The following is a 24,849-nucleotide window of genomic DNA, read 5'->3' as shown; positions in this document are numbered from 1 at the left end:
TTCTCGCCAATCCAGCACCTCCTCACCCTACCCATCTCCTGCTTCCCTCACGCCAAATCAAAACCCCCGCAACCCTTTTAAGGGTCGCTGCCAGTGGTGCAACGTCCAAGGTCACACCCTCACCTACTGCCCTACCTTTAAATCACTTCACCCATCTATTCGCCCACCACCCCGTACTCCTCGCAACCCCGACTCTGCACCCCAAGCCCATACGGCCACCATGCCATCTCCTAACCCCCCCTCCTCTTGGCTCCTTGATAGCGGAGCCTCTCATCATGTCACATCTGATTTAGCTAACCTCTCTCTCCACTCTCCCTATGATGGTACTGATGAAATAGTCATTGGTGATGGTTCAAGTCTCCCTATTTCGCACACTGGTTTGACTACTCTCTCCACCCCTTCTCATACTCTTCATCTAAAAAATGTTTTATGTGTTCCTTCCATGCACAAAAATATTACGGTTTTTTCACCAGGTACCCCTGTACTTTAACAAAATTCATGGGGTACCCCTAACTTTAAACAATACAAGGTACCCTTATTGTTTTCAATAAAATGCACCAAATGCCCTTAATGACTAACGACGTTAAGTTTCCGTTAGTCATTAATCCTAATTAGCCTCTAACTCTAATTAAGCCTTCTAACCCTAACACCTCCACACCCACCCCCGAACCTAAACCTAACCCTAACTACCACCCACCACTACATCCCCTTCTACCTTCCCCAGCCTCCCCCACCCACTCACCACCACCTACAAACCCTCCCCTCCTTTACCCACCCTTCGCAGCAGCCGCCCTTCCCCCAGCCCCCGCATCACCCCTCCCCTCCACACCCCACGACAGCCACCCTCCCCATCCCTCGTAGCCCTATCCCCTCCCCATTCCCGTCGATTTCCCCACCCCCGCAATGTTGTTCTTAATTTCTCTCTCCTTCTTCTTATTGCTTTTCTTGATTTCAAAAACTGATTTCAAAACTAATTTCGAAAATGATTTCAAAAGGTTTTTGCAAATTTTCGCAAAAGGTTTTCGAAAACCATTTTCAAAAACCTTTTGAAAATGGTTCTTGATTTCGAAAATGTTTTCAAAATTGATTTTCGAAAATGTTTTCGAAATTGATTTTCGAAAATGATTTCGAAATTGTTTTTGAAATTGATTTTTGTAAACAGGTTTTGAAATCAAGAATGGTGGTGGTTGCTGCTAGGGGAGGGGGGTAGCTGGGTGGGCTGGGGATGGGCGTGGGGTTGGGGTGCTGGGCGGATGGCGGTGGGTTGGGGAATCAAGGGGGAATGAGGCTTGCTGTAGGGGTTTGTCGGCAGGCGGCGCGAGAGGGATCGGAGGTGGTTGCCGGCGACGGAGAGGGGTTGCCGACGAGGGGTTGCCGGCGAGGGGGAGGGGGGCTGGGTGGGGGTGCTGGGGTTGTTGGAGGGGTGGTGGGTTAGGGGAGAGGAAGGGAGGTGGTGGTGATTGGGTGGTGGTTGGGGGTTAGGGTTTCAAGTTATGGAGTTAGGGTTTAGTTAGCTAATTAGGGCTTATTAGGGTTTAATTAGGATTAGAGGAGTTAATTAACCCTAATGACTAACGGAAACTTGACACCGTTAGTCATTAAGGGTATTTGGTGCATTTAACTTAAATAATGAAGGGTACCTTGTGCATTAGTTTAAAGTTAGGGGTACCCCATGAATTTTGTTAAAGTACAGGGGTACCTGGTGAAAAAACCGAAAATATTATCTCTATTTCTCAACTTTGTCTAGATAACAATGTTATTGTGGAATTCTTACCCAACTCTTTTTGTGTTAAGGATAATGTGACGGGGGCATCTCTCCTCACCGGCCCTACTAAGGATGGCGTCTACTACTGGCCTAGCACCACCCTACCTCACGCATCACCAACGTCCATTAACTCCGTCGACTGGCATCATCGTCTTGGATACCCTTCTATTTTAATTTTGAATAAAATGATGTCTACTCTAGCACTCCCCAAACCCCTAGATCTTCCATGTAACTCTTGCTACATCAATAAAAGTCATAAACTTCCATTTTCTACTTCAACTCTCACTACTACTGTTCCTTTACAAATTATTTTCAGTGATGTTTGGTCCTCCCCCGTATACTCCATTGATGGTTTCAAATATTATGTCATATTTGTGGATCACTTTACTAAATTCACCTGGCTCTTTCCTCTCAAAAAGAAATCTGACACCTATTCTACCTTCATCACCTACAAAACACTTGTGGAAAAACAATTTAGCCGCCCTATTCTTACTCTTTACTCCGATAATGGCGGTGAATTTGACAAACTTGACCCATACCTTGCTTCTCATGGCATTTCCCATCTTACCTCCCCTCCCCATACTCCTGAACACAATGGGTATGCTGAAAGACGACACCGTCACATCACTGAAACAAGCCTTGCCTTACTCACTCATGCTTCCATGCCCCTTACCTACTGGCCGTATGCCTTTGCTACCGTTATCTACCTCATCAATCGCATGCCCACCCCCACCCTCAACTATGCATCCCCCTACTCCACACTCTTTGGCTCTACACCCAAATACCACAATTTACGAAGCTTTGGTGCTCTTTGTTATCCGTGGCTTCGTCCCTACTCTAAACACAAACTCCAACCCAAATCCTCCGCCCGCGTTTTCGTTGGCTATTCCCCTACCCAGCATGCCTACTTGTGCTTAAACCCCACCACCAACCGTGTGTATTCCTCTCGCCATGTTCGTTTCGTCGAACACACTTTTCCCTTCGCTCATCTCTCTCCTCCACCTGATCACTCGCGCGACTCCACTGTCGATGCGTGGTGTGCTTTTTCGTGCCCTCTTGTTCCTTCTCCGCCCTTGCCCGCTCCAAACCCACCTCCCTCGCCCACCCCTACTCCCCCAGCCTCCCCACCTTCTGCTTCCGCTAACCGTCCCCCCCCCACACTCTAACCCCGCAGCCTCTCCCCCCCTCCCATCTCCTCCTCCTCACCCATACTCTACCCGCGCCTCCAACAACATCTACAAACCTATCCATAAACTCAATCTATCTGCCCAACTCACTCACCTCGAACCTTCGACCATCAAACAGGCCCTCAGTGACCCTACCTGGCACCAAGCCATGACCACTCAATATCACGCCCTCATCCAAAACAACACATGGGAACTCGTTCCCTCCTCCCCATCTCAAAATATTGTCGGCTGTAAATGGGTCTTTCGCACCAAATATAAACCTGATGGCTCCCTTGACAAATACAAAGCCCGCCTTGTTGCCAAAGGCTTTCACCAACGCCCCGGGCTTGACTACACTGAAACATTTTCCCCTGTTATCAAACCTGCTACAGTGCGCCTCCTTTTAAGTATTGCTACTACTAACCGTTGGTCTTTGCGCCAACTCGATATTAATGATGCGTTTTTGCAGGGCACTTTGCAGGAAGATGTTTTCATGTCTCAGCCTCCCGGCTTTGTTGACTCAACTACACCGTCTCATGTCTGCAGGCTCAAAAAGGCTATCTACGGCCTAAAACAAGCTCCCCGAGCCTGGTATACTGAACTTCGAAACTACTTAACCGGTGCTGGCTTTCATAACTCCCTCTCCGATACCTCTCTCTTTTTCACCAAAACCTCCACCCCTCTCTTTGTCCTTGTCTATGTTGACGATATCATCGTCACCGGTGCCTGCCCCACTACTGTCTCCACATTCATCACCTCTCTCGGCCACCGATTCTCCCTCAAAGATCTTGGTCCCCTCTCCTATTTTCTTAGAGTGGAGGTCCAACCCACAAACACCGGCCTCTTCCTAAGCCAGCGCAAATACATTTGTGATCTCCTCACCCGCACCAACATGAGCGAGGCTAAACCCACCACCACTCCACTCGACCCAAATGTCTCCCTCACTCTCACTAATGGTGACCCTCTCTCTAACCCTACTGAATATCGTACTGTGGTTGGGAGTCTTCAATATCTCGGCCTCACCCGACCGGATGTCGCTTTTGCTGTTAACAAGCTATCTCAGTTTATGCACCGGCCCACCACCATTCACTGGCAAGCCACGAAACGGCTCCTCCGCTATCTCAAAGGTACTATCTCTCATGGCCTCAACTTCTATCACAAGTCTCCGCACACTCTGCACGCCTTCTCTGACTCTGACTGGGCGGGTGATAGAGATGATTTTATCAGTACTGGTGCCTACATAGTGTTTCTTGGTCGCAACCCCATATCTTGGAGCTCAAAGAAACAGCGTTCTGTTGCACGCTCTTCCACCGAGGCTGAATATCGATCGGTTGCTCAAACGGCAGCTGAGCTTGCGTGGCTTGGTCATGTTCTTCAGGAACTCAATCTGTCCTCTACTTCCACGCCAACCATTTACTGTGACAATATTGGTGCTACCAATCTAGCTGCAAACCCAGTTTTTCACTCTCGCATGAAACACCTTGGCATTGATTTTTACTTCATCCGCGAGAAAGTTCAAGCTGGGTCACTTCGCGTCACTCGTGTTGTCAATGATGATCAATTAGCTGATGCGCTCACAAAACCACTCGCTCGCCGACGTTTAGACATGCTACTGTCCAAGATTGGTCTTACCTCAAGGCCGTCCAACTTGCGGGGGCATGATAAAGATCTTATCTCTAGTTAGTTATGCATGGCTATCTTTACGTAGTCAATCTGTATTATTAATCTTGTTGTTGAGATATTATCTCCTAGATACTTGCATATACTTATCTTTGTTATTAGTATATCTTTTTGTAACTACCTGTACTTATCTTTTATCTTCTTATACTTAGTGTTGTACCATAGTATAAATATCCTACGGGAGTCATTAATATAATCAAGCTTTTGCTAATCTTCACAGTAAGATCGTCAACCCTTTTTTTGCTGAATTAAACGAACTTAATTTAGAACATATTAAACCTTATTTATCCCTATCTAAACTTACCTTTCATAATAAGGACTGAAAATAAGGTGAACAAAACAACCCTAGTGCTATTAGGGGAATTTCTAATTGAAACATTTGATTTTTTCTTTTCTTATATATACAATGAGAGTCTGAGATGTTGGTCTAACACATCTCTTTTACTTTTATTTTCTTTCTCTATATCGTCTTTACTCTTCTTACTTACTTTTACTCTCTTTCTCTCTATCTTCTACACGATTTCCTTATTCGGGCCAGGTGCAAACATAGCTGGCCCCGAAAAAAAAATACAAAGGAGTACATCCAACTTATTTTGGTTGCAACACAAGTAGATTTACTACCAAAACAATGTAACAATAATAATAACCAAGATTATTATATAAGTAAGGTTCTGTAAAAATAGGAATTAGTGAGTTAATTTTTGTTAATAGGATACTTGACAGCATTAAGTTGAAGCTTGCGAAGAGCAACTTGGGTGAGATCAATGCCACAGCTGTCAGAAAGTTGGATCAAATAAAGAAGAACATCAGATAGCTCCTCTCCTAGGTGAACTTTCTCCTCTTCTTTCCAGTTTGGCAGACCTCTTTCCACCTCCCCTTTCCATTGGAATATCTCTGATAGTTCTCCCATTTCTCCAACCTGTTGACACCAATTATTCGTGTACGAGTATTACTTTGTAAAGTGATAAACTAACATATTATCGTTGAGATATGTGAATAGTGTATATTACAATGTCAACTTTGCGAGGTTTAAAGGAAAAAAGTATTATCCAAAATGTTCCTTATTTGTTAAGAAATCCGCAATACTTATAATCTTACCTAAAATTACACAAAATGACTTTGTATTTGTAATATGTTATTATTCACATATTTAGCTCTTTGATAATTTGGAATAATCTCTAAGAAAAACCCCTTCATCAGTAAATGAAATTAAGTATGAAAAAAAGAAATTCATATATAGCTTCAAGCTTCTACGTAGGACGGTAGGAGTTGGCAAGTGAAGTTTGACTCCAACTAATCCCCTAAAAAATTACCTGAATTTAAATCTGACCAAAAGTCGTTGCAAAAAGATCGGGTCATGAACAAAAAATTTGTGACCCTAGACCCAAAATTTTGCAAACCCAAACAACCCGGAAATTCATTGGTCATGTCAACTTTGACCATTTTTTTTTACTCAAAGTCGTTTCATTTGAAGCAATAGAAATCATTGACTTAAAGAACATCTTATACTCTTGTTAATTTTTTTTAGAGGTTCCCTTTGCAGGAATCCCGTGGTGAGAATAATTTTCTCTAGATTGTTTTCACAGGATCACTCATTTAGAGACACAACAAGTCCCAAACACGCTTCACAATATTGAAAATTATCTTCCACCAAGATTTGAACCTTGCTCTCCCATATAAGACATAAAAAATCATACTATTAAACCTAAAGGCTAGGTCCTTGATTTATACTCTAGTTATGACTTCTGAAGGACCTTATTTATTTATGAAGTATATAGTGTATAAACATAAGAAAGGAAGAACAAAAAAACAAAGAAAAGGGGAGTATATTGCGGCCAAAAAAATTACAAAATCAAGGGCATTGTCACATCTATTAATCCTTCTTTTTTTACAAGTCATAACTCATAACCAAACAATAATTCTTATTTGTATATATAAATCTAGAGTCCGGATCCTTTAAAGTTTTAGTGAAACTCTATGGGATAGAGTTGTATCTAAACCATATATATATTTTAAAATGACATGATAATATTGATGGAAGGGAAAAATTAGGGGGTAAATTTTGTTGAGAAAAAATACGAGAAATTTTGAAAAGAAAATATATAAACCAGATTTTTTATTCAATGGTTAATATTGCTCGAATTGTACCTTGTAGAGTTATTTTACAACTTTAGAGGATCCAAACACATAAATTTGGGGTTTTACCAATAAACTTTGACATATAAGACTATTATAAACCTTTCCACAAAAAAAAAAAAAAAAAAACATGAGATTGCACATAAGAAAAATTGAAGAAAACAAAAGGCAAAAAAAGAAAATACCAAGGCCAAAAGCAAGTTCCTGGGAGTATGATGAGGTTCCCATCCTCTTTCTTCAGCAAACTCTCTCAACTTTTGCTTCAGAAGGTCAAGGCTTACACTTTCTTCCCCTCTAACTTCTGTCATATCTCTCTCTACTACTAATAATAATAGAGCATAAAACAGAGGAGGAAGATATGTATATGAAGGCAGTGAAAAGGATTAGCTTAATTATATTTATAAAAAAAAGTAGGTTTCTAAATAATTTAGAGGGAAGGAAATCTCAAAAGTAGGAAAGATTTTTAAATTTTATTATATTTTTATAGTAGTAAATAATAAAAAAAAAAAAAGCAGATTTGCTCATTTGCTTCCCTCGATTTCTATAATCTCAATGCTTTTGTTCCTAATATGGAGATTTGCTTTTGTGGTAGTGCCTTAACATGATCTTTTTTATAGGTAATAGGATATTAGTATAGTAATATCAAAAATGATACTTAAATGAATGCATGGTTTGAATGATAAAATAATTATAGCTAACTACACCTGTGACTTAGGGCCTGTTCTCTTCGGCATAAAACAGCTGAACTGAACTGAACTTATCAAAGCTGAACTGAACTGAACTTATCGGAGCTGAACTGAACTGAACTGAACTTATCAGAGCTGAACTGAACTGAACTGAACTGAACTGAATTGAATTGAATTATATTACATTGAAATAAATTGAATGTAATAAATATATAAATAATATTTTAAACAATAATAATATGAATATTAAATAATAATTATAATGATAAGTAATAATAATGAATAATAATAATAGTAGTATTTTGAATATTTTAAATGATAGTTATAAATAAATAATATTAATAATCATAAATTAATAATAATAATAATTAATGATAGTAATGATAATTAATAATAATTATTTTATATTATTTGTATTAATATATTAATACTTGACGATGATATATAATAACAATAATATCTAAGAAGTAAATTAATATTACTATTTTAATAATTAATTTAATAACTTAAAAATATTTAGTAATAAAAATAATGATTGGGTTGGACCGCGAAAATATACAATAAACCGTCTTGACGCGATTTGATTGGTTTATGGGCTAAAAAAAGTGGGTTTATTTGTGCTTTGACCTAAACCATGTTCCTCCTAATAATAATAGTAATAATAATTAGTAAAGCTACAATAAAAAAAATATATAGAAACAACAATAATAATAATAATACTTAATAGTAATGATATATATTTAAATAATAATATATAATAATAATAGTAATTAGTAAAATAAATTATACCAACATAATAATAATAATATTTAACAAAATGGTTATAAAAGAATAGAGCTGAACTGAACTGAACTGAACTGAACTGATCTGAACTGAACTTATTGGAGCTGAACTGAACTGAACTGAACTGAACTTATTGGAGCTGAACTGAACTGAACTTATTAGAGCTGAACTGAACTGAACTGAAAATAAGCTGGGGAGAACAGGCCCTTATGAGGCTACATCTCATATCTGGCTTATCATGGGACTACATTCTTCCTTTCCAAAATTCCAAACAGCACATTATATTATTAGCGGGTTGGCGTGAGTGGTTAAGGATCTTTCGCTCCTTAACCAAAATCTCGGGTTCGAGTCTTGGGTTTGGAAAAAATCTCAACTTGAAGGGATGCTACCCTTTGAGATACCCATACAAACTTCCGCAAGAAATTAGTCCACTTGCCGAAGGCGGTGGAAAACTCCTCGTAATAGGAAAAAAATTGTTAGCCTATTATGATACATGTATGCAACTAATGGACTTGTAACACATGTGTTCACTTGTGTAAGATAATTTGTCAAAACATATCTTTTATATATGAATTTTTACCAGAAATAATTTTTTATAATTTTTCTGGTAATTTAAATTTTTAATTTTTTTTTTCAAGATACTACCTTATCCTATTTTCAGGCTTTGACCCACATATTTTTGGCTTTATCGATGTCGCATGTGCGTCGGGTTTTTCCTTTTTCCAACATTTCCCCTCCATTTTCTTCTCAAAAGAGTGTAAAAACGTAATGCACGTTTAGAGCACATGGGGGGGGTTAAAGTAGGTCAAGTCAACGCCGGAAGATAGAGTAAGGTTGTTTCCCGCAAAAAAAATAAAATAAAATTTTAAGTTACCATAAAAGTTATAAAAACTCGTTTCTCACTAAAAGTAGTATATTTAAAAGGTCTATTATGAAAAATAATCCATTTTCTATTGTACGTGTACTAATGTAATTATTTTTTGGATATATGCTATTTTTTATAAATATTTAAGTAGTATTCATGAACATTAATGTGTCTTTCAATTGTACCATATTGTTAATTGACATGAGTATTTTGTGTTTTGTACTATTGTTAGAAAAGATAAGAAGGATAGAGTGATTGGCTAACTTTACGATTTATAGATACGAGTCGAGGGTTCAAATCTCACTAAATTCATTCTAGGAAGAATTTCTCCTTGTTCCCCTTTCTAAGATCAAACTTGAAGTATAAACACACAATTATATCCACAAAAAAGATAGGATTTATTTATTTGGATTAGGTTGCTTTTCATCATTTAACATACAAATGACAAACTCGAAGCAAATACTCGACCATTAATCCATTATGCTAGCTAAATAGGCAACATGCACCCATCAATTTCTATGTATAAGAGCATAAGAGGGTGTGTAATGGGTATCGTTGCCAGTTTGCCACAAAAAATGTGGATTATACGAGTCTTGATCAGTTGATTGCTTAGTTCCTCCTAGTCTTGTTCATGTCAGAGAACAATCATTCACTTTTCATATGCAAATTTGTAATTTATTGCACAATATTGGTCAATTATTATATACATCGTTAGTAATTTTTTTAATAATATTTTTCATTTACTATCTCATTAAAGATATTCAATTGATTTATTTTTAGCTTTTATTTTCTTAAAGCCGACCATATAATATAAAAGTTTATTGTTCCTCTCGAGAGGAATTAGGAATTTCTTGAGGTTGTAGATTACAATTTTATCTATATTAAATTTGGATTTGACTCAAACCAACAAAAAAAATCCTTTTCGAATTCGGGAAAATGAAAATTTGATTATGCAAAATTTGATAAATTCAACCTGAATCCAATAACTACTATCACCTCATCAAGTGATAGATTTAAAATTATATTACAATAGGATATTTGTATTTGTATTATTATAAATCAAGTAAACTATAGTATAATTGTTTTCTAAAATTCTACTTTTGTCATCTCAAATAATATAATAGTTCAAATCCAATTCAATCTAAACCCATTCGAGGAAAATAATTAAATATAAATATGATAAATAAAATCTAGGTTCAAATTTGATTTTAAATAAAGTAATTTGCAAGAAATTACCTAATAAAAAAAAGCATAAGATTACCTTATAATTTTTTGTGGCAATAACCTATCAATGATCGTATTTCGGTGGGTTGATTTATTTTTCACTGTTGACTTTTTTCCCTTTTCTGTTCTTTATAGCTCTCTTGTTCTAACAAAAAATTCATTTCTCTCTTGTTCTAACAAAATTCTTCAAATCAAGCATAGCATTTTGAAAAATATGATAGTTCATCTGGATATAATAAAACTACAAATTTCTACTAAAAATCTATCTTCGCTGGTAAACATTGAGAGTGAATTATACTAATTTTTTACGATTTCATGTCCCATAAAAAAGAAAAAGGATTAAATATAAAAAGAGGAGGAAAGAATCATGCCAAATAGAGGGGTAAGAAATGTAAAATCAAATCAGGTATTAGGCACGTATAGGTCAGCACAGGAAAACAAAGTCAACCCACGACGGCAGCTTAGAAATCCATTACAACCATACGACATACACCACCAATGACCAACCTCTAATTAAAATTCCAAGCAAAAATTTAGAATAGAAATTGAACGCGAACATTTATTAAAAAAGATGAAAAAGTTCAACACTTGAGCCAATCTCAATTCCTAATAACGAATCTGATATGAATTTGCAAAATCCTACCCCTAATGGTTTGCTAATAGAAAAGTAATAAAAAGGAAACAGAGAAGGTGGTGGAATGGTAAGATGCAAGAGACACGCAGTGTGGGAGGTGGAGCCCACAGGCCATAAACATTTAATCATCCTTCCCCACCTAGACACCTTTGATTAATATTTCCGCGTATCCTTATAGATTTGTCTATTGTCTCGTATTGACATGGTTAATGGTAGTTGGAGTTTGGGACTTTTCAGACTATTTTGAGTCTTCACTCTTCAGAGTTGAGTATCTGACGTTGTATGTCAAACTGTCAAGTGTCAACCAGTTTGCAACTTCGACATTGTTTTTATATTAGATGTTCACTTTTAGTTAGTTAATTTGTATTAACCCATTTGATTAATTTAGGGCCTGTTTGGTATTACGGTGGTTTTCTGTTTTTGGGTTTTTTGATTTTCAAAGTCATATGATGATTCAGAAATTTGTCTTATAATGAATAAAAAATTAGTCAAACTTATTGGGAACATGATGATTCAGAAAACTGACAACTAAAAAGTGAAAACCACTTTTTCTGGTTTCCTGTTTTTGGTTTTTAGTTTTCAAAAACACTGAAAACTGAAAACAAAAAACGATAACGAACGGGCCTGTAATAATTCAAATTTGTTTCATAATTAAAGTTTTGGGATAAAAATATAGTTTTGAACTAATTTTTGAATTTATGACTATCAAAAAACTCTACGGTGGTATTTGGTAAGAGAGTTTCAATAGAAAGTTTTTGGATAAAAACTCTCAAATAAAAAAGCTTTTTTCTTTAGAGGATTATGTGAGAGAACGTGTGAATGAATTTTTTGCCCATAACTATAATACTAATATATCATGTTAATATGTCCATTAATGTCATTTTATACAAACAAAGGGTAATTAATTTTTAGCAATCAACTAAGTTTTATCAAACACATTTATGTGAAAGGTTAGTCAAATCTGCTAAACAAAAAGGTAAAACTCTAAACTCTATTTGCGAAACATAGCTCTTCTTTTTATCAAGCGATTAACTTTTCTTAATTAGTGACAGTAACTAACTGATTTTTTCTAATAATTAATTGGCAAAAAAAAGTTCACTTATATTATAAAACTGTCATCGCAAAATAACTCTTTTTTTTTTTGTTAAATGTGATCCCCAACTATCCTTAATATATATATTTATTGCATAAAATGACTAATAGGATATTAAAGTAACTTATTGGTCGGAATACTTAATAGATAGGGTAACAAATTTAACCAACATTAAGATATCTATTTATGTTTCTAAATACATGCAATATTGAAACTTTCACTATTCAAATATCAAATTTGGTCACATTTCAAAGCTAATATATGAATATATATATAATCATATAAAATCTTATTGGATTAGTCTCAAAATGTATTTTCAAACTACCATTTTGTGATAAGTTTGTTAATCGATAACTAAAGATATTTATAGTCAAAATATTATATTAACATGTTTGAATATCAACATTCTGCATATATCTATAAATGGAGAAAGTAATAGTCATTACACCACTAAATTCACAAACACTAAGTAATGAAACAAAATTTTTGAAAAAACTGAGTATTTCATCTAGTACTAAGTAATCCAATTTTTATAAGATACTAAAAAATACGATTATGAAATTTTGAAGATCAAGGACCGGACTGGTAACCATTGGTCTAAGTTTGGTCAAACTCTGGTATTTTTTTTAAGTCCGATCTAATGTTACACACCTTACTCTAAACCAAACACCCCTTCCGCCTTTACCTTTACAAAGGATTCCCCTCCATTTCTTTTAATAAGGTATTCATGATGTTTGAGGACAACCTTTAACCATGTAGTAATACTCTCAAGTTATATTGATAAAAAAAATTAAAATAATATCACAAAAGTATTTTTTATAACAAATCTAGTGATTTTATAACAAATCTAGTGACATGATTTTTGTTACAATTATTAACTATCATATTTGTTTAATGTAAAAAAAAATTCGAGAAACTTGTGTGGCTTCTAAATTAATAAATTATGAATCATAGTTTGGTGATTATCCCATAATATTAAGATATGATTTTCCTTAGTTTTGGAATATGCTTGATTGCTTCAAGTTATTCTATTACACTATTGCAACTATGAAAAAAAATGTGATATCTCATGATTATTTATAATAGCTTTACACGAACAAAAGAAACAACCTCAAAATTACTAGTAGATTAGAAATACTTAATAGCAAAATGTAGTAGTAAAAGGATACAATAATCTATAAAAAATGCACTCCATCCGTTTCATTTAAATTTACTCACTTCATTTTCGGAGAAAATCAAGGAGGAAGTACAAAAGTACGAGAGAGAAATAAAAGAGTGGGTTAAAATATTAAAAAGTTAATGACATGAGTGAGAAAGGAGGAGAAAGTAGATGTGATATGTTACCAAAAATAGAAAAAACAACTATGTGTAGATTAAAAAGAAACGGACTAAAAACGAAGGTGTGTAGATTTAAAAGAAACATAGGGCACCTCCAACAATAATTATTAGGTCCCAGCTTGCAATTTACTAATAGTTGGAGCTAGTAGCTTTGTTGTTGGAGAGAAAACAAGATTGTTGGCTTTGTTGCTTTGAGAAGCCAAGTAGCTCCACTTTCACTTTTCTCTTTCACATTTTACTTTCCAATACACAAAAACTACAAGTGGTTGTAATTTTTCAATAGGAGAGGTTGTAGCTTGAGAACGTTGTAGTTTGAAAATCTGATGTGACACACAAAACTACGAGTGGTTATAGCTTGCGGGTATAGTTGCTCTAAGTAAATAGAAAATTAAAAATGGAAGGAATAATGAAGTGTGAATCATACATTGATACTCAACTAGTAGTAAAAGTAATAACCACCTGCACTTGGAATCTGTTAAACACCAGTCCTATCACATATTATTACTGCTCCTGATCTGCTTAAAAGTGCGGTTTTTCCGAAGTAAAAAGACAAAAATTTAGCATCAGCATTCCGCCAGAATACAAACCCACCTATGTGTTCCGAACCTTTCGTCCCCATCTAATTTTTCTCCACCTTTCTCTCTCCTCCCACTACAAACTAAAGTAGAGAATACAAACTCCTACATTTACATAACCCACCAAACCCCAACCCAATTCTCTGCTTTACCCACTTCCATTTCTACCCTAAATCATTCTTAATCACCTATTGTTCCACTGATTTACGGTTTTTTCAGGTATGTGAATTGGATTTTACCTTTGTATTTCTATTGAATTTATCAATTTTGAGCTGATTTGTTTGTTTATTATGCTACCCTTTTGATTTTGATTTTGAAACCAAACATTTTTACTGTTTTTGATTTTGATTATCAAAGGTGATGTACTTATTCCGTGATTTGTGCTGATTTTGGCATGTGGGTACCTTTCAATTATTGTCATGGCTGTACTTTTGGGGAAGAACAGAACTTAGGTGAGCCTCATTCACTGAACCTTTTAAACCCTTTAATTCGAGTTCTGTGCTATTATTCTCCTCCCAAGATTTCAACACAACACTGTTTTCGCCTCTCGAATCGTGTTCGAGAGTGTGTGTGAGTGATCAATGGCTGAATTCCATGGCATAGACCCCTCTCAATTTAGGGGTATGGTAAAGAGGGGCGTAGAGTGGGATTTGAATCAATGGAATTGGGATGGAGACCTTTTTATTGCTACCCCTACCAATTTTCAAGCTAAGCAATTCATCCCTGTTGTTCCTGTTTCCGGGAATTCCTCAAACACCTCGTCGTCGTGCTCCGATGATGTCCATTATCCTATTGATGATGGAAGAAGAGAATTAGAGAGGAAAAGGAGGGTTATTGTTGTTGAAGAGGATAATTTGGAGGAGCCGGGATCCTTGACCTTAAAGCTTGGTGGAAACTGTTTTCCTCCCGTCCCTGAGGGCGAAAGGGAAGTCGGTAATTGGGAGGGATCAAGTGGGAAGAAGACCAAGTTGGCGGCTGGGGGTTCGTCCAATCGTGCTCTTTGCCAGGTTGAGGATTGTGGAGCTGATCTCACCAAGGCCAAGGACTATCACAGGCGTCACAAAGTCTGTGAGATGCATTCAAAAGCCACTAAAGCCCTCGTTGCCAATGTTATGCAGCGTTTCTGCCAGCAGTGTAGTAGGTCAGTGTACTGGATTTCTAAAATGGATATGTAGGTAGGTGATGATGTTGCTCCTTCTATATCATCCATCAATGTTTCTTTTGCAGGTTTCATGCTCTTCAGGAATTTGATGAAGGCAAGCGAAGTTGTAGACGGCGTTTGGCTGGCCATAATAAGCGACGGAGGAAAACACAACCTGATACAGTTGCCGGTGGAAATTCTGTAAATGATGAGCAAACTAATAGTGCTCTGTTGATGAGCTTACTTAGGATACTTTCAAACATGCATGGTAAATCACTTATGTTACTGCTGACAAATAGTCATTTCATACCCGAATAATTAGTAAGGTACTGCTATTGGCATATTTAAATGGTAGTACTACTGTATACTTTTAGTATATTCAGATAATATTATACCAAGTATGCTGCTAGATGGACATTAATACATTATGATAAAACTTATGTGCATTTCCATGATCACAATCTAAATGCATATTCCTGTTATATTGCCATTGTTTAAAACAATGTTACAGTGATTGCTAAGTGTATATCTTAAGAAGCATGCTTAATCTTTAGGTGTCTAGACACCAAATTTTGAAGCAGTACATCCTATTATTGTATACTCAAGTAGAAAGTTAGGTTCTATACTCTAGAATTTTATTCAATGTAAGAAAAATTTTCACCCTTGCATTGCATTAAGTGCACTATATATGTACTGGGAGCTTATGTTCAAATGTCCCAGCGATGTTACAATATCTCTTTTTTGTCACTACTGCTCTCTATTGTATGATCTAGCCGTTTTCTAAGTTTTGACCAGTCTGTTTATGCTCTCGCTCTATGTCAATCATATTCTTCGAAGCTGTGCTTTTATAATTGATGAGACTGAACTTTGCAGCTAATAACAAATCAAACCAGAGTACTGATCAAGATCTTGTCGCCCAGCTTCTGAGAAGCCTTGCCAGTCCTTCTGGGTCACACATGGGGAAAGGCTTACATGGAGTCTCGCATGAGTCACAGAAGATAATAAATGGTGGAATAGCCAATAAAAATGGGCATTCAGAAAAGATGTCACATTTTCTCTCTAATGATGATATGAATCCTCCTCAAGTAATTGATCAACATCCTGCACCACCTGATTCAGAGATCCCAAGAAAAGGATTATATGCAGATAATAGCAAGAGCAGTGAAATACAGGCTGTATCCTCACAAGAACCAGGAAGTTCGTTCCCAATGAAAGATAGCCCTCCAGCTTATTCTGAGATCACAGCAGGGAGGATGAAGTTGAACAATTTTGACCTGAATGATGCATATGTAGATTCAGATGATGGAATGGAAGATCTGGAAAGGTCCCCTGTTGATGGAAATTTTGTAACTGGCTCAGCTGATTACCCTTCATGGGCACAGCAGGGCTCACATCAGTCAAGTCCACCACAGACTAGTGGCAATTCTGACTCGGCTTCCGCGCAATCACCTTCAAGTTCTAGTGGAGAGGCTCAGGTAGTTAGGTTTCCTTTCTTATGCTATCCTTATGTGTCTGGGTGTAGTTGTAGAGGTTTAGCGTCTTTGTCCTATAAGACTGGTAATAATTGTGGCCTTGCTAGGTGTCTCAATATTAAACAATGGCCTATGTATATGACACGTCTAATTTCTTTAGATGAGTTTTAAGGAACTCAAACTTGACTCTCATTACCTTCAATTGAATTTCTAGAGTCGCACGGATCGGATTGTTTTCAAGCTATTTGGTAAAGAACCAGGTGGCTCCCCCATTATGCTGCGGGGGGAGGTAAGAAGAATCTTAAGTTTTTATATTTTACTTTTAATTGATTGATGTGTCTAAAGATGATGCGATTATTCTAAGCATGGAAATTTTTACAGATCCTTGAATGGCTTGCTCATAGTCCTACAGACATCGAGAGCTATATTAAACCTGGGTGTATAATTCTGACAGTTTACCTTCGCTTGGCTGAGTCCTTATGGGAGGAGGTAGAATTCTTGCCAAACCTATGCAGCTCTGGTTTTTCTAATGGTTTACAACAATAACTTTTTCATTACTTCTGTATAGCTTTGCTCTGATCTTTCATCCTGCCTCACACGACTCTTTGACATATCCGATGACACTTTTTGGAGGACTGGATGGGTGTATGTACGAGTGCAGAATCAAATAGCAGTTGTTCACAATGGTTAGTTATCATCTGCATATGTCCTCTAGCTTGTGATCTTTCCATTTTTATGTTTAATGATTTGTTGAATGATATACCCCTGCTCCCGTTTTCTCTCATTGCTGCAGGCCACGTTCTCTTGGATACATCATTGTCTCTCCACAATAGTAATTGCAGTAGAATTTTGAGTGTCATGCCTATAGCCGTATCCATGGATGAACGAGCTCGCTTTGAAGTTAGAGGTTTCAACCTCTCCGAGTCCACAACTAGGTATATAATGCTTAGTTTTGCTGCTCCTATCTGTATTGCAATTGCTACATCTATATAAACAGTATAGGTCTGAACTTAAAAGTTTTCCTTTCCATTAATTTTTTTTCACCAGATTACTCTGTGCAATGGAAGGAAAATATATAGATCAAGAAGCAACACAAGAGTCAAAAGATGATTGTGATTTTGTTGAGGAAGATGATGAGGCTGAGCACGCCAGTATAGTCTGCTCTGTTCCCAATGTTACTGGTAGAGGGTTTATTGAGGTATTGTCTGCTTTTGTAGCGGAAGGTGTCTTGTACTTTCCTTTCCTTCTTTGTGTATCACCTTGTCTTACTAGCTTCTAACATCTTGTTAATCAGATAAGTGAACTGCTTCAATTTGTTTTTTCCGTGTTTCTGTTTTGTGGCAAATAGCTTGAAGTTAACGTGTCTAGGGGAGCTGAGTGTATTGTAGTTTCTACTATTATTTCCAATTTCAATTTGGTGATTGAATTAGCGGTCATCTATAAGTTCAAAAAGTGATCAATTGAGTGTTACCCCAGCTAATCCTCAAAAAAGTCGGAGTGTCAGAACCATGGATTGTGCCTTTCCGGTGCTTTTCATCCAATTTTTCTATTGAGATGATATCGTTAGGTGGTTGTCTTCTGTCGTTATCTTGAGGTTGATGTTACAGTTTCTTTTTTTGTAGCTCAGTCAGATGGACAATTGATTATTTGCTTTTTTGCATGTATGTTATAATCAATTATTCAGTAGAACTGATCCTTTAGTGCTTTCCAATTTTTGCAATGTCTTTGAAGACATATTTTGCTTCCAGAAAGAACAAATTGATTCGAGAGTATATGTCTCTATCTATTCCAGCCCCATTGAATGCTTAGAAGATTGAAGAACTGACCTAGGCTGTGAAAAGTACTTTCTGTAGCCGCGTAATTGTGTCCTCTTTTACTTTTCGCCATTGGTCGAGGAAGTACTAGTTAGCGAAGACTTCTAGAAGAAAGTATACAAAATTCTTCATGTGCCTTAGGATGCTGCTATGGTTTTTGTATTCTGCTAGATGACCATTATTGAGGCACTGGGTGTTATCTTTCTTCTCCTCTAATAAATCATCAGTATCTTTTTACTATATAGTATTTACATTCATCATTCATTTTCTGTGGAACATTATTGAATGTGAACGTTTGTCATGACCACCTCGGTTCTAATTTTTAGAAATGAATGTGCCATGCAACTGCTGTGAGGCTGCTAAAACCTTTCTTTTTTTTGGCCTTGGAGATCTACCTTTTAACTGGTGGTCATATGAAGGTGCTGCTTCAAGTAAAATGTATTTCACTTAACTAAAGTAGCTCATTTTGGCTATATAGCTTTAATTTGGCTTAAGTGGAGCTGTGCATTCTGCAACAGAGAGTACAGTAGGTTTTCTTTGCTCTATAGCTCACAAAAGAGCGCCATCAAGAGGCCCAAGAGGCCAAGACCTCCATGCAGTTTGGGTCTTTGCGTGGCTGGCGTATATGAAATCAAGATGCTTGCACCTGTACCTTTGACAACACGCTATTTCCAAGAGACCTTTAGACAAAAAATCCCTGCAGGAGGATGACTAGAATAGGAGTCAAAGTACTAGACGTATTACTGGATAATTTACAAATTCTCATTTGGAGTCAAAGCAGTAGACACATCCCATATGGCTGGTTTTATTTGCAATTTGGAATCAATGCTGTCCCATGTGAAATGAAATTTATGTAGAATGATAGCTACACCATTTTCCCTCCCCCCTACCCTTACTATGCTGCATTGACCTCGGATTTTTCCGTTTTAAGGAATATTGAAGCTCATTAGCTCCACGAATAACGTGTTTTTGTTGAGGAGGTGGCTTGAACTTGATTCTCTAATAATCCACAACTTGTGTCTGATTTAACTTTCAGCAACTTGGAGGTCTCCACCTGTTTGATATTTTCAATTTGTCTTCACCATGTAAAAGAGAGTGATGGGTTTAGAATTCCATGATAAAGGGCTGATTGCAATGCAATTGAATTTGTCATTTGTTTGATAACAAAATCTGTTGCTTGTATCAGATGACATTGTGGTAATACTGTAGAGTGTAGACCAGTCAAATTTCATAATATTGTTACGTTTCTTACAGTTCTCCATTAATACTCTTCTGAAAATATTAAACTTGCTTTCTAGAGCTAACAAGTTCTTAATTGTCCAGGTTGAGGACCCTGGTCTCAGCACTAGTTTCTTCCCTTTTATAGTTGCAGAAAAGGATGTTTGCTCTGAGATTCGGACACTGGAGAGTGTCTTGGGACTGAAGAAGAGCGATGAAGATGCATATGAAGTAAATAAAACACTAGAATCTAGGCGTCAAGCCTTGGATTTTATAAATGAAATGGGCTGGCTGCTCCATAGAAGTCACTTGAAATTAAGATTGGCTGACCTAGATCCTAACGCTACCATATTTTCTTTTAGACGATTTACATGGCTCATGGAGTTCTCCATGGAACATGATTGGTGTGCTGTTGTCAAGAAACTCTTGGACGTTATGGTTGCTGGAACTGTGGGATCAGGGGAACACCCTTCCCTGAAGGTTGCGTTGTTAGAAATGGGTCTCCTCCACAGAGCTGTTCGTAGAAATTCTAGGTCTATGGTGGAGTTGCTTTTGGAATATGTCCCCATGAAATTTTGTGATGAATTCATGTCACCCGTTGATGGTGGCAAAGAAAGGTTTTTGTTTCGGCCTGATGCCCAAGGACCTGCTGGTTTGACCCCACTTCATATTGCAGCTGGCAGAGATGCCTCTGAAGATGTATTGGATGCGCTACTTGATGATCCCGGAAAGGCATGCACTATATTTTTGTTCTTCCTTGAATTTGGATGTGAAATTGTCCTCTCTTTTAAATACAATGTTGATGATAAAATCAGAGGGTTTTTTCTTACATAATATTTTGTTATTCTAAATGGGATTTATTTGGTGCAGATTGGATTGGACGCATGGAAGAACGCTCAGGATAGCACAGGGGCCACACCTGAGGATTATGCCCGTATGCGGGGACACTATGCTTACATACATATGGTCCAGAGGAAGATCCAGCGGAGTTTAGCTTCAGAACATGTGCTTGATATCCCAGTAGAGCCATCTGTTGCCCCAAGGCATGATGGGGCTGTGAGCTTTGAGGTTGGAACAAGTGTGAATCAGAGCTGCAAGCTATGTGATCAGAAGAAGATGTTCATGTATTATAGAAGTAGGGTAAGGACATCGCTAGCGTACAGGCCTACAATGCTCTCCATGGTTGGTATTGCTGCAGTATGCGTGTGTGTGGCTCTTCTCTTCAAGAGTATGCCTAATGTTGTCTGTCTCTTCCAGCCTTTCCGTTGGGAATTGCTCAATTATGGGTCCAGCTGATATTCCATTTCTGGTCTGTCATCAATTCGTGTATAATTTGGAGTCTTTAATACTGTATCAATTACATTTGTGTTCTGTATTTCTATTTGCATTCTTTTATGTTGTATTCTATAGTATCCTGTTTCAAGAAAGGCGGAGGATTTTCGAGTACGAGAAGTCCATGCTAGAACAGAGATGCAATAACAGTAGTAATTATTGATGATTTATGTAATAGAGATGTAACTATGATAAGCTCTATTTTTAGTTCTGTATGTAGTCTGAGAGCTGGTTGCGGCCGCCGGCCTCCCGATTAGCATTTGTTTCCCCTCGTATTGTCCTGAAATTTTTACTTATCCTGACGAGTTGAACACTCCATAAGAAGTTCAACCATGGACATGGACACGAATTTGAGTAACAATGGTTTCCCATGTGAATATGTTATCAGAATTTTAGATCCCCCATGTGCTATGACATGGTCGTTATGAAATATGTAGAGAAAATTTTGAGCGCTTTTTTTAGCAAGTATAGTGGAGTACACCTTTTTTTTGGGTTGGTGGTTGTCTTTTTTGCCCAAAATTGGCTCCCGTACTCCAAATTAGTTATTGATACATAAAGGTTTGCCAATTGTTATAAATCTAAATTAGGGAATAATGGATGCATAATGGTTAAGGATACCTAATGGTTATTGCTACAATCTATATTGTCCAAATTAGTTATTGATACATAATAGTTTATCAAATTGTTACAAATCTAAATTAGGGAATAGATGAGTTGTCGTCTTCTTAATATTGGGCGTGAACCCTTGCCTAATCTATATTAATATATTAAAAAGTGTTCCTAAGAATGTATATGTGCCACTTGTCATTATCCCTCATTCAATAACATTTTACCCACATCTTTCTCATATACTCCCTCCGTTTCCTAAAGTTCTTACCTCTTTCCGTTTAAGGGTGTTTCCAAAAGATCTTCCCTCTTTTGCTTTATTCCTTATTTGGCAAAACAAATTTTCCTATTTACCTTCTCATGTCACTATCATATGGTCCACCATTACATTATCAATTCAATTTTACTCTCTTTCTCTCTCCTACTTTAACCCCTTTTTATTTGTTTATTTATCTTAACCCCTTTCTCTCTCCTACTTTACTCACACCATGCCTCACACAACTTGTTTTTCCTTGGTATCTGTAGGAACAGTAAGTGGGAAGATCTTTAGGAAACGGAGGGAGTAGTTAAGAAAAAAAAGTATTGTTAATGTGAATATTCGAACTCACAATCTCAAGTATAAAAGAAAGAGATCAAATCATCACTCCACCATGAACGAAAAAAAAGCATTTGTGTCCTACCAGTTTCATTCGAGGTAGGATACAAATCATATAATAGCACTAGAAGTGTCTTTTATTGAGGTAGAGTCTTGTATTCATCTAGTAGTAGTCTCTTAACTGTCATTTGAAAAATATTTTTTCTCGATAATAATATTCTTTATATATATATATATAAATATATGCACATTATGTTCATGATCACTTGGGAACAAAAAGCTGTGATTCTTTTTTCATACTTATGTATTTTAGGTTAGATTGGTTATTAGTTATTAGATGTGTGTAATCATGAGAAATTAATATTACATGCATCTGTAATTGTTAGTGATGTCAATATAAATAGTTGTATATAGAGTTTTAGCAATATAAACTTCTAAAATTTATAGTTATCAATGTAATGCATAGACATATATAGACATATAATGATACATCATATATGGTCCAATAAAATAAAAATTCAACTAATTTTTTGAAAGCACCTAGAACTAATAACGACAATTTCCGAAATATATAAACAAAAATGATAGATGATTTTGGCTTTTGCCAATTGCCATCTTGATGCCAGTTTGGTACATGGTTTTTTTTATTCTCATCAATGCTGGCAGCATCTATCCATCATATTGACATCTTTATGAGCTGTGACTCTCCTTCTCCTCTCACCCAACTTTATCCATCAAAACTCCTTTCCTTTCTTAAGTACTCTATTGTTTCTTTTTTTAAGTGAGTCAAATTCAACATCAACTCTACAATACCTCAAATAGTGTCCTAAAACAAAAACATACCAAAAATTTTACACACCACCTATTTCAAAAACAAGGTTTATTTCATTGTTAGAAGTAAGGTTGCGTACATCTGAACCTCTCCAAACCCTGAAGGGATTGAGAAAGATGATAGCGGATCCGATTGGGATGCCGGCGTGCTTCTCATCAGGAGCACGGTCGACGGATGAGGCCGAAAGCACGGGCGTGACTCGGGCGGGACAAAGTGTGATCATGTCAATGTATAAAACAAAGTTGGGTAACCATAGTCGTGTTATCAGCATCACATGGTGCAGAAACTTGCTGCTCCTACACGGGCTATCGGTATCGATATCGAGCATCTCCGACGATGGACTATCATCATCGGAAGGTTACTCGTGTAAGGTGGAGTTGAAGCCATGGTACTTTTGGAGGAAACAAGGGTCAAAGCACTTTACAATAGATGATGGTAAAAAAGTGGATATTTTTTGGGACTTGAAATCAGCAAAGTTTAATAATAATGAAACAGAACCAAGTGCAGATTACTATGTTGCTATTGTTTATGAAAACGAGGTTGTTTTATTGGTTGGTAACTTGAAGAATGATGCTTACAAAAAGAGTGGGTGTAGGCCTGCTCTTATTGAGCCTATTTTAGTCTCGAAAAAAGAGCACATTTTTGGTAAGAAGAAATTTTTTACTAAGTCAAAGTTTCATAATAAGGGTAGATTTCATGATATTGTAATTGAGTGTAAGAATAAAGTTGATTCGGATTTGGAAATGGAGGTCAAGGTAGATGGAAAAGTGGTGATTCATGTCAAGCATTTGCAATGGAAGTTTAGAGGTAATGAAACTATATTTGTCAATAGGTTAAGGATAGAGGTGTATTGGGATGTACATGATTGGTTATTTAGTCCTGGACTAAGGCATGCTTTATTCATTTTTAAGCCCGTTGTTTCGTCATCCGGCGTATCATCAGTCTCCTCATCATCGTCATTGTCATCGTCATCTCTCTCGTCGACTCCATTATCATCCCATACTGAGAGCTCTGGTTCATTGGTGGACGGGTTGAATGGAAGTGGGTTATCCGAGTTTTGCTTATTTCTTTATGCTTGGAAAGTTGACTAACGACAACTCTTATCTTCGTAAATTGGTAGGCCGAGCAACACGTATGTGACGTATTAGACACATTTAGAAGCACATATTCTTGCCTCTTAAGGTGTAAGGGTGCAAAAAACATTACACCATCCATCCATTATTTCGACTTCGAAAATCGAAATGCATGTACTAGATCAAACCATTTCATCTGTTAAAATCAATGGTCTTACATTAAGTTAGGCAGCTATAGTATGTACTAAGGAGTGGAAAAGAAGATGATTGATTCTTCATTATTCATGTAAAACGAGGAATAAATGAAAGGGGGTATGGAGAGTAAAAAATGTGTAACAAGCACATGGGAAGAGATTTTGAGGGGTTGAAGCCAGGAAAGAAAGAGCTGGAAAATGGGTTCTCACAGCTGGGAGTTCACAAGTGGGCATTATCAGAATTCAGACAGGACAGATTGGGATTTTCATACAACATGGGTCAATTATTCTTCCTACCTAGAGCATAATCGTTTGTATCTGTTTTTCTCATTTGGTCTAACCTTGATTGGGAATGATGTTTTAGTTGAATTGTTTATCTATTTGGTGATACTATCAATAATATATACTCCCTTTATTTTTAATTAAATGCTTCATTATGATTACTCTACTTCGACCATTTTTTTCAGTCTATGTATAAAAACCAATGTTTTTAAAAACAAACTTTTTTTGTGTGCGTAAACGAACCACTAAGCGCAGTGATGTTGACAAGATTTGATCTTAGGTTTTCTTACCATCCTCATAAGACTTTATCAACTAAGTTAGATGACATTTAAAAAAACCAATGTT

The 24,849-nt window shown here is 36.7% G+C and overlaps 3 protein-coding genes across 5 annotated transcripts; 2 read left to right on the top strand and 1 right to left on the bottom strand.

Annotated features, from left to right (window-relative positions):
• Positions 1-5,248: 5,248 nt before the first annotated feature.
• Positions 5,249-7,249, bottom strand: LOC104894365 (uncharacterized). Its single transcript, XM_010680586.4, has 2 exons — positions 6,933-7,249; positions 5,249-5,530 (listed from the first exon to the last, which is right to left on the bottom strand). The coding sequence occupies exons 1-2, from the start codon at positions 7,053-7,055 to the stop codon at positions 5,306-5,308; spliced, it is 348 nt and encodes a 115-aa protein (XP_010678888.1). The 5' UTR covers positions 7,056-7,249; the 3' UTR covers positions 5,249-5,305.
• A 6,693-nt stretch (positions 7,250-13,942) lies between these two features.
• Positions 13,943-21,137, top strand: LOC104894364 (squamosa promoter-binding-like protein 1). Of its 3 annotated transcripts, none has more exons than XM_010680585.4 (11): positions 13,943-14,164; positions 14,391-15,086; positions 15,173-15,354; positions 15,960-16,561; positions 16,773-16,847; positions 16,940-17,047; positions 17,127-17,244; positions 17,352-17,493; positions 17,606-17,756; positions 19,696-20,322; positions 20,461-21,137. In XM_010680585.4, exons 2-11 carry the CDS (start codon positions 14,527-14,529, stop codon positions 20,884-20,886), a joined length of 2,991 nt encoding a protein of 996 aa, XP_010678887.1. In that variant the 5' UTR covers positions 13,943-14,164; positions 14,391-14,526; the 3' UTR covers positions 20,887-21,137. The 3 variants fall into 3 exon arrangements, with proteins under 3 accessions (XP_010678887.1, XP_048500003.1, XP_057251257.1); XM_048644046.2 differs by having other exon boundaries at positions 14,303-15,086; XM_057395274.1 differs by lacking the exons at positions 13,943-14,164; positions 14,391-15,086 and having other exon boundaries at positions 15,272-15,412.
• Positions 21,138-23,071: 1,934 nt separating this feature from the next.
• LOC104894363 (hypothetical protein) lies at positions 23,072-24,046 on the top strand. Its single transcript, XM_010680584.3, has one exon. The coding sequence runs from the start codon at positions 23,072-23,074 to the stop codon at positions 24,044-24,046; it is 975 nt and encodes a 324-aa protein (XP_010678886.2).
• Positions 24,047-24,849: the final 803 nt, after the last annotated feature.

This window comes from Beta vulgaris, chromosome 5, assembly GCF_026745355.1.
Source record: "Beta vulgaris subsp. vulgaris cultivar EL10 chromosome 5, EL10.2, whole genome shotgun sequence".
Classification (NCBI taxonomy): Eukaryota; Viridiplantae; Streptophyta; class Magnoliopsida; order Caryophyllales; family Amaranthaceae; genus Beta; species Beta vulgaris.
Note: the sequence above shows the minus strand (reverse complement) of the source record. Positions and strands in the feature narration are given on the sequence as shown.

Bases quoted from the DNA above. Each gene is read 5' to 3' on its own strand.
- LOC104894365 (XM_010680586.4), bottom strand. From the start codon at position 7,055: ATGACAGAAGTTAGAGGGGAAGAAAGTGTAAGCCTTGACCTTCTGAAG. The intron at 5,531-6,932 runs GTATTTTCTTTT...TGGTGTCAACAG, and splicing joins GGAACTTGCTTTTGGCCTTG to GTTGGAGAAATGGGAGAACT.
- LOC104894364 (XM_010680585.4), top strand. From the start codon at position 14,527: ATGGCTGAATTCCATGGCATAGACCCCTCTCAATTTAGGGGTATGGTA. The intron at 15,087-15,172 runs GTCAGTGTACTG...TTTCTTTTGCAG, and splicing joins TTCTGCCAGCAGTGTAGTAG to GTTTCATGCTCTTCAGGAAT. The intron at 20,323-20,460 runs GCATGCACTATA...TATTTGGTGCAG, and splicing joins TACTTGATGATCCCGGAAAG to ATTGGATTGGACGCATGGAA.
- LOC104894363 (XM_010680584.3), top strand. From the start codon at position 23,072: ATGATAGCGGATCCGATTGGGATGCCGGCGTGCTTCTCATCAGGAGCA.